The sequence below is a fragment of the Arachis ipaensis genome, chromosome B4 (genome assembly GCF_059453495.1).
Source record: "Arachis ipaensis isolate K30076 ecotype BB chromosome B4, ASM5945349v1, whole genome shotgun sequence".
Lineage (NCBI taxonomy): Eukaryota > Viridiplantae > Streptophyta > Magnoliopsida > Fabales > Fabaceae > Arachis > Arachis ipaensis.
In genome coordinates this window covers 14,720,075-14,734,645 of record NC_142439.1, presented here as the reverse complement: position 1 = coordinate 14,734,645, position 14,571 = coordinate 14,720,075, and the positions used below count along the sequence as shown (strand labels likewise).

The 14,571-nt window shown below is 28.0% G+C and overlaps 1 protein-coding gene across 1 annotated transcript; it reads left to right on the top strand.

The window, feature by feature from the left end:
* The first annotated feature begins 13,156 nt into the window (after window positions 1–13,156).
* On the top strand, window positions 13,157–14,329 carry LOC107638969 (transcription factor bHLH148). Its single transcript, XM_016342366.3, has one exon. It carries the CDS (start codon window positions 13,483–13,485, stop codon window positions 14,155–14,157), a length of 675 nt encoding a protein of 224 aa, XP_016197852.2. The 5' UTR covers window positions 13,157–13,482; the 3' UTR covers window positions 14,158–14,329.
* The last annotated feature ends 242 nt before the right edge of the window (window positions 14,330–14,571 follow it).

The window sequence follows — 14,571 nt, the reverse complement described above, 5'->3', positions numbered from 1 at the left end:
CCTAACCAATATCTTTCTTTAAATTTTTTTAAAATTTATTTTTATGTATAATAAAACAGAAAACATATATGAAGTTTTGAGAAAATGAAATATATATTCCACTGAACTTTTCTTCTTTTTTCTTATTATGCTACACTCAAACTTGTTGCAATATATTTAGAGGGGATTATATTGAAAATCTGACATAAATTTTATTAACAATATTTTTATCACACACAAAAAAAAGATTATATATGACTTCAGTTTTTGTATAGAAATAGGACAATAGACACTAGCGGCTAGCCGTTGGCCCGTTGCACGGAATGAAAAGAAAAAAAAAAAATTGGGGTGGGGGCTCAATTTCAGTTCAGTCAATAAGCCGATTTAAAGGCAATTGCATGCATCAATACTATTGATCATATTGAATTACTCCTCCAATAAGAGAGATATTCTTATTAGGTGTTCTGAATTTTTATTTTCTTCGAATAATATTAATCAATTAGACAAGAATAATCTATATATTTACTACTTAATAAATAATAGAACAAATAAGATTCTTTGCAAATTAATATGGAATATTGAGTGTTTAGTTTTTCTGTTTTGTATGCAAATTCCAAGAGTGCGAATAAAGTAAAACTCGAGCATTCCAATAAAGAGAGACAATAATGAACCTTCACAGAGATTATTGGGTGATCCTAAAAATAATAATTTAAAAAATGTTTTGATAAATACTACTAGTGTTAGTGTGTGATTATATGCTGTTCTAGCTAGTTATTATTGGTTTAGTATGGTTTAATAGCTATTAGTATATTGTAGGGGATTGTCTTTTTCTTCAACCTAATGACTTTATGATACTGAAATCCATTGGATGCGATTTGAAAGATCGGGTTGGCTCCAACATGCTCCTGGCCGAAAGCTATTTAAATATAAAAAAGAATATAATGCTTGTAATAATACAACACCTAAGAGCAAATGTATAGAAAATTAAATAAACCTAACTATAACTTAATACTGTTTTCGATACTTTATTCGATATTATTTTATACAATTCTAAAACTTATATTATCTTTGTACTATTAAATTTTCTCACAAAATACCCGTTCTGTAAAAGAAATTGTACATGCTCACATATACTCTAATGATTCTGCACACTTTTTTTTTTCCTTTTGTTTTATCTCTATGCCTTTCAATTCGAGTGAACTATCAATCCAGCCCGCTGTTTATTTTTAAGAATGACCCTTCAAATAAAATTGATCTACTTCGGTTTATATTTTTTGATTTCGTCACATAACATGATTTTTATGGGTATTTTTCTGTCAATTCTGAACGAAAAATACTGACGTGTCAGATTCAAAAATAGACAAAGATCTAATTATTTTTAAATTTAAATTGGTTAGGAGTTTATTTGTCCTTATATTTTTTTAAACAATATTTTTTTAAATTATTTTTTATTCATTATATTAATATTCTTTTTTCAATAAATTATTAAATATATAGTATAATAATTACAAACTAATTAATAAATTATTCAAATTTAAAATATTATTTATTATGAAACTAAATAAATAATTCTCAAATATAATTTTTAAATATATAAATAATAAACATTAAAATTCAGTTAATACATTAATAATAATAACCCTATGATATACTATTAGTATTATGATCTAGATAATTTTTCACAATAAAGTAAAAACTAATGAACATATTATTTAATATATAGTAAAATATTTTTGAGTAATAACAAATTTAATTTTTTTATCTCTTTAAACTAAATTAATAATTCTTAGTAGCTATACTCATAGTGTATTTTAGTATAAAGATATCAAATAGAATTATTAATTTAGCTTAAAGAGATAAAAAATTAAATTTGTTATTACTCAAAAATATTTTATTATATATCAAATAATGTGTTCATTAGTTTTCACTTTATTGTGAAAATTATCTAGATCATAATACTAATAGTATATCATAGGGTTATTGTTATTAATGTATTAACCAAATTTTAATGTTTATATTTATATATTTAAAAATTATATTTGAAAATTATTTATTTAGTTTTATAATAAATAATATTTTAAATTTGAATAATTTATTAATTAATTTGTACTTATTATACTATATATATATTTAATAATTTATTGAAAAAAAATATAATGAATAAAAAAATAATTTAAAAAAATATTGTTTAAAGAATTATAAAGACAAATAAACTCCTAACTAATTTAAATTTAGAAACAATTAGACCTATGTTCATTTCTGAACTTGATACGTCAGTATTTTTTGTTCAGAGTTGACGAAAAAATATCCACAGAGACCACATTGTATGACAGAATCAGGAGATAAAGACCAAAGTGGATCAATTTTATTTTAAAGAATCACATTATCATTCCTAAAAATAGATAGAGATCAAATTGGTAGTTCACTCTTTCAATTCAAAACTAGTACTATTCTTCTTTCTACGTAATTATATTGTCTAAACTTCAATTTTGTTTTCTCTACAGAATTTTATTGTACATACATATATATTTAAATTAGTTACATACATATATATTTATTGTAGATACATACATATATATATCTTTTCAATGCAATATATATTCCAATATAAACCTACAATTCCATATCATCAACAAGAAGTTCGACTTAAATTTTCTTAATTAAAAAAATTAATTCATCCTCTTATAATATTATTGAAAGTCTCAATACTTGCTCTACGCTGTTTTTTTTTTTTTACTTCTTTATTTTTGTATTGCTTATTTGAGTTATCAGTAAAAGTATATTGTCATCAAAAGTTCATTACTCTTAATCTCTTTCCTAATCTTTTATTACTTAATTATTTTACACAACACCTAATTAAATCATTTGTCCTAGATGTATTATTGGTTAAGAAAGTATATTTTTTTATTAAAAAAAAAAGCATTACAGTAAATATACTTGAAGCTTAACATTTTATTCTTAGTTAATATCTTATAAAAAATGTTACTAGAAAAACTAAAAATAAAAAAAAGTAAATATTTTAGACCTTAAAATATCAAAGAGCTTCTTTTTTTTTTAATAAAAATTTCTTAATATTTTATTTAACTTTTTCTTTATTATATATGCATATCATGTTGTCAAACCTTTTTAATTGAAAACAGTTTAATTTATTTATTAAGAGATAATAATGAATACATTATAAATATTTAATATACTAAGAGTGAACACCCAATCTGGTCCCTGTCTTTTTTCTCGATAGACATCACGGCCTTTGTCCAAAAAAAAAAGGGACATATCGGTCCCTGTCCCATACTTTTGTGAGACTTCCAAGTCCTTTCGTCATCTCCCCTGACCAAAATAGACAAAACTTGCCTACGTGTCAGTTAAGGTTGCTGAGTTGAAGGTTAATAGTCTGTTAAGTTCCACGTGGCCATTAGAAAATGGACAAGGGTCGATTTGTCCCCCTTTGGTGACCTAAAACTACGTCGTTTTAGTGGTCTGAGACGTTACGTTTTGATTGAATAAGGGAACGTGATGTTGGGGTTTCCATATAAGCCCACTGTGTTGCTTTGATAATTACCAGAAAACCCTAGTAGAGCAAGAGTCTCTCCCTTGTAGTGATCGTTGACCTTCTTGAAGTTGGAGCGATGTGCTGACGGTGTTGAACCATAGTTGAGTATAGAGGAAGACCCATACTAACAATGATAGACGATCTGAGGTGTTATGTCATGAGGAAGATGGCCCTACACAAGAAGAAATAAAAAAATCATACTGAAAAACTAGCCCCAATTTAGCACAAGAGGTTGGAAGAATTGATCAAGCTTAAAGCAAGTAAGTGGAGAGCTATTTGGGCAGGTGATAGTGATAGAGTCCTCTTTGAGGTTCATAGGTAAGGACACAAGGTTGGGGTTAATCCTACTCATGGCCAACTTCAAGAAGGTCAACGATCACTACAAGGGGGAGACTCTTGCTCTACTAGGATTTTCTGGTAATTATCAGAGCAACACAGTGGGCTTATATGGAAACCCCAACATCACGTTCCCTTATTCAATCAAAACGCAACGTCTCAGACCACTAAAACGACGTAGTTTTAGGTCATCAAAGGGGGACAAATCGACCCCTGTCTATTTTCTAATGGCCACGTGGAACTTAACAGACTATTAACCTCCAACTCAGCAACGTTAACTGACACGTAGGCAAGTTTCATCTGTTTTGGTCAGGGGAAATGACGGAAGGACTGGGAAGTCTCACAAAAGTATGGGACAGGGACCGATATGTCCCTTTTTTTTGGACAATGGCCGTGATGTCCATCGAGGAAAAGGACAGGGACCGGGTTGGGTGTTCACCCATATACTAAAATTGGATTTTTTTTTCTAACTAATGAAAGTGAGGTGTCAATTCCTTATGAGTTCATTTTTCCTCCAAAATAAAAATATTATTCTCTTTTCTAAATTTATTTTAGAAAAATATCTTTATTATAATTATATTACAATTAGTATTTAATGAATAATGTATGATTAAACTAATTTAAAAAATATTTTTATTATAATTATATAAAATCAATATTTAAAGCATTATCAACTAATGAAAGTGAGGTGTCAATTTCTCATGAATTCATTTTTTCTCCAAAATAAAAGCACTATTCTCTCTTCTAAATTTATTTTAGAAAAATATCGTTATTATAATTAGCATTTAATGAATAATGCATGATTATACTAATTTAGAAAATATTTTTATTATAATTATATAAAATTAATATCTAATATTAATGCATTATTAAAATAATTACCAATCAAAAATATTTTTAATCATTTTAATTATATTAATACAATTCTAATTCTCATTCATTATGCAATAATTTTATCAATAACAAATTGTTACGTTAATGGTGACTTATTTATAATAATAATAATAATAATAATAATAATAATAATAATAATAATAATAGATATCAATAATTAAATACTTAAATAATTGTCAAACATTATCTACCTAACTTCAACTAGTTAACAAATTTAATTTTATTAGTTGCTATATTTTATTTTCTACATAATTATGTTAATTGTCAATCATTATACAACAAATTAGCATTTAATACATAATTATGTTAATTGTCAATAATTTTTTTATAATTATACATCAAATAAGCATTTAATACATAATTATGTTAATTGTCAATAATTTTAATTTTCAATCATTATAATATAATTTTAAATTAATCGTAATTTTTGACAAGTTGATATTGATGTCTACCTTAAAAAATTAAAACAAAAAATCTATGATTCTAATAGTGATAAAAATGTATATAATATGATAATGGCTTATTCAATCACGGCAAATATATAATGTATAACGTAAATAATAAAAAATTAATTTAATAATAACTAATTTATATAATTATTTTTGTTCTAATAAAGGCTATATATATATATATATATATATATATATATATATATATATATATATATATATATATATATATATATATTTTTTTTTTTTTTTTGTGGTTCGTGAGACTCGATCTGAGAGTCTACTCTTTTTTTTAATTTATTATTTTTCCTTGACTACTTTATAGAATAAGAATACATTCTTCGTTTTTCATCGAAATTGATCATTTTAAGGTACAATTTATAATTTTTTATAGTCTTTTTTATATACTCATTCTATTATATTATTTTTTTGATAATTTAATGATTATTCTTACTCCAACTTATTTTTTCGTCTAATGTTCCAGTGTGATTGTCTTTTGCTGCAATCGTTTACAATGCACTGCATCTATCAAATACAATCTCAAGTTGTATTCACTGATTCGAGTTCTAATTATATGGATGTAAGCGTCCAACGAAAAGGCAGTAAACTCTATTTTACCGAAGGATGGTTGGATCTACTTGTAACACTCTAACTTTTAGCACCTCATGACTGTACTAAAATTGATTCCGTACGAGGTAAGGGGTTTCATTTTAAAATTAATAGTTTTTAATTTAAGAATGTCTAAAAATTTATTGAGTAATTGCAAATAATTTATACGTATTTTGTATGCCTAATTGATGAGAATTGGTTGTGTTGTGATTGTAAATGTTGATAAATTTGACATTGCTTGTTAAATTGAAATATGAATTGAGATTGAATTAAGATTGTGATTGATGCTGGAATTTATAGTTGTGGAAGTGAATAATAATTGATTCTGGTGTTGGTATGATGGTGATTAAGGGTGATGAAAGGTTGATAAACTGCCGAGAAACTATAAAAGTGAGAGAATCCGTAAGGATGGTGAAATCAAATTTTAAGGGGAGGTTCTGTCCGTATTTTTGGCAAAACAAACGAAAAAGAGATTTTGTTTTGAAAACCTGATATATATATATATATATATATATATATATATATATATATATATATATATATATATATATATATATATATATTAAGAAATGATCTTGTATTGGAAATCCGATTTATAAACTTATTATGTTCGAAAAAGATTTGGTTTACATATTTACTCATATTGAGAATTACTCATATTGAGAAAAGGATTTTTGTATTAAGAATTTGATTTATTGGAAGTAATATTTGAGAATTGAAAATGGTTTAGTAGGGATCTTTGAAGGGTGACAAAGTCCGGACTTTAGAGAAAATGCTGTAAAATTTTTTATAAAACTCCGAGACTTGTTTAAAGCGTTATTTAAAAAGAAAATTTAATTTAAGAATAATAATATTCGATTTTTGATTTATCAAAAAAAGTATTATGTTTTAAGTTTAATCCATTGAAAAAGATTTTTATTAAGTTAGGAATTGAGTTCGGTTTATTAAGAAAGTGACTTTTATATTGATTGAAAGTTAAAGAAGTTTGGGTATTTGGAAATTAAAGGTTTTGATGCTAAAATTGAAAGTATATTTATGAGGTGATGTGGAGGTAAGAGTGATTAATTATTTGATGATGCATAGGTATGTGTAATTAAGCGGTGATGTGGAGGTACGTTTAATAATATAGGTGATGTGGAGGTGTGTGTGTATGTATTTGGTGTAGTCCTGAATTTTTCTCTCGCTATTTATTGTCTTTGAATTTCAAAGGGGTAGGACTTGTATTTGAGAATCTTGAAATAAGTCTCTCTCTCTCTCTCTCTCTCTCTCTCTCTCTCTCTCTCTCTCTCTCTCTCTCTCTCTCTCTCTCTCTCTCTCTCTCTCTCTCTCTCTCTCTCTCTCTCTCTCTCTCTCTCTCTCTCTCTCTCTCTCTCTCTCTCTCTCTCTCTCTATATATATATATATATATATATTGTCATGTAAATAAACATATTTTGTGATTAAGAGGTTTCAAGTAAAAGACCTTTCATTTTCTTGATTAAAATTTCAGCTCGTATTTGTGAAGGCTCAATATTAAATAGAATTAGTATAAAATAAAAAGGTTTAGAGTTGAGTAGTGCTCGGACAAAAGTAATACCAATGCGTAAAGGAGAAGGATACAAATATATTTATCATATTAGATTTTTTATTAGAGTTACGAATTTTAAAAAATCAAACTTGAAAGCTTAGAGGTGCCATGGAATCACGTTATTCTCTCTCGGGTTCTCTCTCTTTTATTTTCTTTTAAAGCTCAACTTGGTAATGAATGAAAAGAAAAGAAAGATTAATTAGGAATTGATAGTGTTAAACAAAAATTTGTGGTGGTTAAAATTACATTAGGTGTCAAGGTTATATATATAGGCTCATTTTTTTTTTTTTAATTATTGGAGGCATGTATGTGATGTGCTGTCTTATGAGGGCATAGTGGTGCTAGACCAATTTGTGAGGCAGCTTTTTTTGACTTGTGCTATAGACAAATCGGACCATAGAGTTATGTTTAAAAGAAAATATCATGGATAAATCAGATGGTCCGATTTGGAAGAAAATTTGCAGGAGGAAAATTTTGAAATTTGGAAGAAGCAAATCGGATCGTCCGTGTTGTATGAAACTTTTTTTAATAAAACAAAAATCAAATTGGATGGTTCGAATTGATTATTATATATTTTTTTTGAAATCGGACCGTCCGATTTGTCTGAGAGCACTCACACCGTTCGATTAGTAGCTCTCTAATACCATGTACCTGTAAAGCACGCTGCCTCTCTATATCGCTGTCTTACACCATTACCTTATTCATAATAAAATTAAAAAACGTATATATATACCTATGTGTATTAAAGTCGCGTTTCCATTTTCTTTTCCCTTATATATATATATATATATATGCTTATAAACGTGTTTCAATTTCATAGATATATGTACATGTATATATAAGCCACGTTGTGGCTTTTCTTTTTTTTTTAGTTTTCGAAAAAAATAAATAATAATATAATAAGAATAATATAGTAATAATAATGATAATAATAATAATATAATAACTATAATAACAATAATAATAATAATAATAATTTATATATATATATATATATATATTTTAAATATCTTATTATAATAAAAATTATTTAAAAATTTTAATAAATTTTAAATTTATAAAATATTATAAAATTTAATTTAATTATTTTTAGAAAAAAATAATTTTTTTTAAATAAAATAATAGATCATAATTAACTCATTATTTAATTTTCAAAAATTTAGAGTATTATACTATTCACATATTATGACCAACCTAATGGAATATGGGTAGAGTTAGTTTGATTGGAAGGAGCTATATTTTTTATTGAGGAATTGTTTCTACGGAGTTTTGTAGATCAAGTTCAAGTTCCATCCCCTTCATGCTTTCTACGTCTGCTTGGAAATATTCGAAGTAGAGCATATAATGAGATTGAATTTTCTCAATTTAAGTTCAGTTTTGGTAAATTCGTGTCAAATTCGGATATGCAATTTTAACGATTGATAATATATTCAAATTTTCTTATTTTATACTTTTTGTAATTAAAATAATTTTATAACATATTGTGATTTTTTTTCAGAAATTACCGGCCTTCTTTTGCATCAATGCAATGTCATTGAGGGAAATAAAGACCAGTTTAATTTTTCGATGTGGCAATTCTATACCTTGTCGCATTACATAGATAGCGGATGATGAAGCTTATTTAACAAGGGATGGTCTGAATTTGCACGAATTCTAAATGTTCAAACTTATGATGTTGTTTCAATTGGTTATCGTTACGAAAATGACTCTAATCTATACATGTCTAAAAATTAGAATAGATTAAATATTATTTAAATAATTTAGTTCTAATATTGGTATTTAATTAAATTAGTTTTAGATTAATTTAAATTTAAATTGTTGTCTCAATTTATATATTATAACTATTCTTCTTTAATATGTTATTTTTAAATTTTTGTATATGAAGTTTCTTTCTTTTTTCAATTTTTAAGTTATTTTTATTTTTATTTTTATTTTTATTTGCTCTCAGTATAACTAAGAAAAAAAAAGTTAAGTTAAAAAAATGGTAAATAATAAATATTATTTTTTATATGACAATTATTTTAATGAACTATGTAAAATTATTGTAAACAAATAATAAAATAATTAATAATTGGGGTTACGTATAAATCAACACTAATATTTATTAAAAATTTTACACGTCTAATAATATTTTTAGTTGTGTTTAAATTTTGATAATAAGTTTAACTTACTTATTTTATATAATGAATATATTGGAGATTATATCATTTTTTATAGAATACTAAATTTTTAAACTATATTATTTGACAATTATTTATTTATTTTGTATTATATTTTTTTCTCTTCTTTAACTATTTAAATAATATATATACTGAGAAAGTATTTTCATTAAAAATATTGCCTAATTATATATATATACTAAGTAATAGTAATGTTTTACAATTATTTATCATTTAGAGGATTCATAATTTAAACATATATAGTTCTTCTTTTGTTTAATTTTTCATATCTAATAGCTACTAGTTACAATTCTATCAATAGTATTAACTATGATAGATTATGTGATGAAAAAGTTTGGAAAATAAAGGCAAGAATTATAAGGTTATGAAAAGTTCCGTCTAAATTTGACAAGAGTAAGACGGCTTACATAAAAATGGTTCTAATGAATAATAAGGTTAATTGTTGATTATTTTTCATGATTCTTTTCAAGTAATGTTATGTCCAATTTATAAATATTTATAATAGCTTTATAAGTGCTAATAGCTTTTATATTTAATTTGTTTTACAATGTGAATAAATTCATTGTTCAATCAAGAGTTATTTGGCAAAGATGTTTGAGAATAAACTGATCGAGAGGAGGATCTATGTCTTCTCAAATTTTGTGATTGAGGAATCAACCGAAATTTATCTTCCATCTGCACATGTGTGTAGAATAACTTTTAAGAAGGAGTCACGTATAATAAATACGGTCGATGATCATAAATAAAATTTCTAACAATCATTTCAATTTTTCTGCTCATGCTGATATATTAAAACAAACAAATGAACAATCTAACTTATTAAGCACGTAGTTAATTTGTATCAATCTACACAAAATTATTATTTTTATTTTAAATTTTGCCAAGAAATTATATAATAGTATTATTTTACCGATAACATAAATTTTAACATATAATTTATGCAAATATTTGAAATTGTATTTTTTTAAAGTATATCCTTTTATTAATATATTATTAGTTTTATCATTTAATATAAAATAAATTGATAAAATTTTTTTAATATATAAGTAATTTATTATATTATTCATTTATTTGTCTTTAATTTGATACTTTTAATTTATTTTTTTTAATTAGATGTTATTATTGGACTCTTGATCGAAAAAAGAGAGGTTATATCATGGTCAAAAAAGGGAGAAGTGGCCATTACATTGTAGTTGATCTTCATGATTTGCAGTATGTGAAATTTTAATATTTCATAACGAGATTTTGTTTTGTAACAATTATTTATTCATATACAAATTTTTTTATCTTTTTTCATGATATATTACTATTTATTTCTCTTAATTTTTGCTTTTATTTAGAAATAAGGAAAAATAAGGTGCACAATATGGGATCAATTTGTAACCCAATTACTCAATTATCTACGAGATCACCAAACAACCGAATACATATTTATTCTCCAATTTGTAAAATTTAACAAATGCATTGGTAAGCATGTTGGTTTAACTTTTTATTTAATATATTTATTTATGTTATATCTATAATTATATTATATCTATTTTTACGTATATATCTTTTTAAAAAATACTCTTAATATTAACATATGGTATATTAAATAAATATTTTAAAATTAACTGTAACATATGATAAAAATAAAAATTAAACTAAATAGATATTACAAACACAAACACAGGCACAACCCATTTAACCCAATTCTAAACACAATCACAATAAAGAACTCCCTAACCCACCCATTTAACTGCCTCACCTACTTTCATAAATCTACCTAACAATTTCTCTCTTTTTTTGACCAGGATCATGAAACTTATCATAATTGGGGATCTAACTGTTACCTGTTACAATCAAACCCACAAACAACCCTAAACCCAAATAAGTAAACAAATCTAGCAGCCACTCAACGACATAAAGAACAAATCCGTCGCGCCATCATGTGCTCGCCATTGCCACCCATCCATCACGCTGTCACGTGCTCTCCATTAGAGTAGATTAATAAAAACGATTAATAACCACATTAGAGTTGATACACTTAACACCAGATTAAGAAAAAACGAACAACGCATGACATGTTACTTTTTTATTAATCAAATGATTATAATTCAAATTAATTTTAACAAACAACTTAAAATTATAATTTTAATTTTATCACGTGCATGACACGGATTATTACACTTGTATGTTAGATTATCAAGTGGAGAAATAGATAAATATGAGTAGTGGTGGCAAAACGGGCCGAACCATCGGAACAAGATTTTGAACCTGCTAATTTTTGAAAATCTGCCAAATTCGCACCGTCAAACTGGTGGGGCGGGTTGTAATTTTTCTTTAAAGGATGTTTTGGACTTTTGTTCACTCATAAATATTACATTATAGGATTAGGGTTTCTCTTTACACTCTTTCACACGGACAACACACGTAGAGCCAGAGCCAGAGCTAGAGCCTCCCTCCTCTTGCCCTCTTCAGTCTTTACGTTGACGAGTCGGCGACCTTCCCTTCTCCCCCCGGTGCTCTCTCTCTCTCTCTCTCTCTCTCTCTCTCTGAGTTAGCAACGCAGCGCCGTAGAGCCGCAGTAGCTCAGAGCACTGGTGGCACACTTGGCAACCCCCTCTCTCTCTTGGATCAAAGTCGCCCGGAGCCCAAAAAACACTAAAATTACCGCGGCAATGATGACTCGACTCTTTGTCTCGTAGCCTACTAGTGTCCTTGCATTTTTCTCTGTCACGGCCTCGCCTCTCTCTCCCCCTCACAAGTCACAGTCGCGAAGGCGAAGGCTCTTTCTCTCTCAGTCTAGCAAGTACCAATGGCGGCGATCCCCTCCGTCCAGTTGTCTCTCTCCTCTGCCGTCAACATGCAGTAGCAACCTTTATGTCTCAGTTCAGCCATTAATCATGGCCTAGCCGCAACAACGCTCTCCCAGCCGGCCAACTCCTCACTTAAGCAGTTTTTCTAGGCTCATCTGGTTGAAGCTTTTTTTTTTTTTTATCTTTTATTGTTAAAATGTTACCAAACTAGTTTTGTTGTGGAACGTTTGATTCCATTATAAATGCTAATTTGTCTTTATTTTTTATTTATCCTTAATTCTTTTAATTTCATTCTAGTTCATTTTTTATTTTGTTGTTCTCTGAATTACTGTTTTAATTTTAGATATTGGACTGTATTATATTTAATATAAATTATTTAAAAAAAAAAGAGAAGGCGGGCCAGCCAATCAACCTGCCACTCCATTCTTTAGCAGGGCGGGGTAGAAAGTTTAGCTGATATCACTTTGGCAGGCAGACCAGTCCATTCTATTTTTATAGCGGACTTTAATATGGTCGGGACAGACTTATTCACTTTACCATCCCTATAAAAAATATATAAATAAAATTTTCGATTAATCTGATATTAATAATAAAATAGATATATAAATAAAAAACAATTCTTTAAATATATAAATATTTTTTTATCAAACAAGTCAAGTCAACCCATAGCTTATCATCCGAGCTATTTACACCTTAGTGTATAATAAATAGATGAACTTGTTTCACTAAATCCAATTATAGTTGGTCAAGTGTGTTTAAGCTTTAAACATCTAAATCTTAGTTTTAATTAATCTAAATTATTAACAAGAATATGAAAGGGAAAGGGGGTGTTGTGAGTCCCTATTATATAAGTGTCCCCCACCATTAGTCTCTCCCCTTCAACCTCCATTGAAGGGACACCTCACCCACTCCCTCCATCCTTAGCTTCTTCAACCCCGTTCCTGTTCCCGTTCCCGTTCCGTTCTTCTCTCCACCACCTTCTTCTTTTTTTTCCGTTTTCTTTCGCCCTTTTTCCAATCCAATATAAATTAAATAAATTTCCCCAAATTTCCCTTTTCCTTTAAATAGAAATCTCAAAAACATAGAAGCTTTAACTTCCTCTCTTTCACAAGCACAAACCATGAAACTCAATTCAGAGATGGGTTCATCATCTCTGATCCCAACAGCACTCACCTCTACCCCATCACGTGACTCGCACGTGCACAACCACAACAAGAAGAAAAAGCCTCATTCCAAGAACCACAAACAGAAGAACAACCGCCAAGTCAACAAATGGAAATCCCAAACACAACAAAACCTCTACTCCACCAAACTCCGGCAAGCCCTCGCCGGATCCACCCTCTCGGGCAGCGGTAAGTCCATCCGCGAAACCGCCGACAGAGTTCTTGCCAGCGCCGCAAGAGGTAGAAGCCGGTGGAGCCGCGCCATACTCACGAACCGGCTCAAGCTGAGCTTCATGAAGAACAAGATAAAGAAGAAGAAGAAAAGAGTGGGACCGGTGGTCAGGTCGAGAAGAACAAGAACCCGGTTGAACGTGGTTCGATTGAAGGTAAAGACAGTTCCGGCGGTTCAGAAGAAAGTGAGGTTGTTGGGAAGGTTGGTTCCTGGTTGCAGGAAGGAACCTCTTCCGGTGATTCTAGAAGAAGCCATTGATTATATACCTGCTCTTGAGATGCAGGTTCGCGCCATGACTGCTCTCGCTAACTTGTTGTTAGCAAATTCTTCTTCTCCTTCTTCTTCTTCTTCTCCTTCTTCTTCTTCTTCTTCTTCCTCCGGTCATGCTCCTCCCACCTGAGATTCTCATGATCATCACACCCTCCCCCTTTCAGTTTGTAATTTTTTTTATTTAAAAAATTATTGGTTTCTGTGTCGTGTCGTGTGCGTGTGTGTTAATAACATGTATGTATGTATGTATGTATATGTCTTTTTTTTCTTAAAAAAAATGAAGTAAATGATTAATCTGATAATACTATTTGGCTTGAAATTAAACATGCTTATAAGAATGTTAAATGGGTGACATGAGGTGAGTTAACAACAATTAAAAAATTTGATATATTTAATTAAATTATTATCAGTTTTAATTATTATTTAAAAAAAGAACAACTTTTGCGAGTATTTATTACCATGTTATATGTGATCGTCTTTTCTCAACTTCCTAAACAAGGTGCATGGTAATTACTTTTTGGTTAATTACATAGGTATACATACA

Coding starts and splice junctions, on each gene's coding strand:
- LOC107638969 (XM_016342366.3), top strand. CDS start 13,483: ATGAAACTCAATTCAGAGATGGGTTCATCATCTCTGATCCCAACAGCA.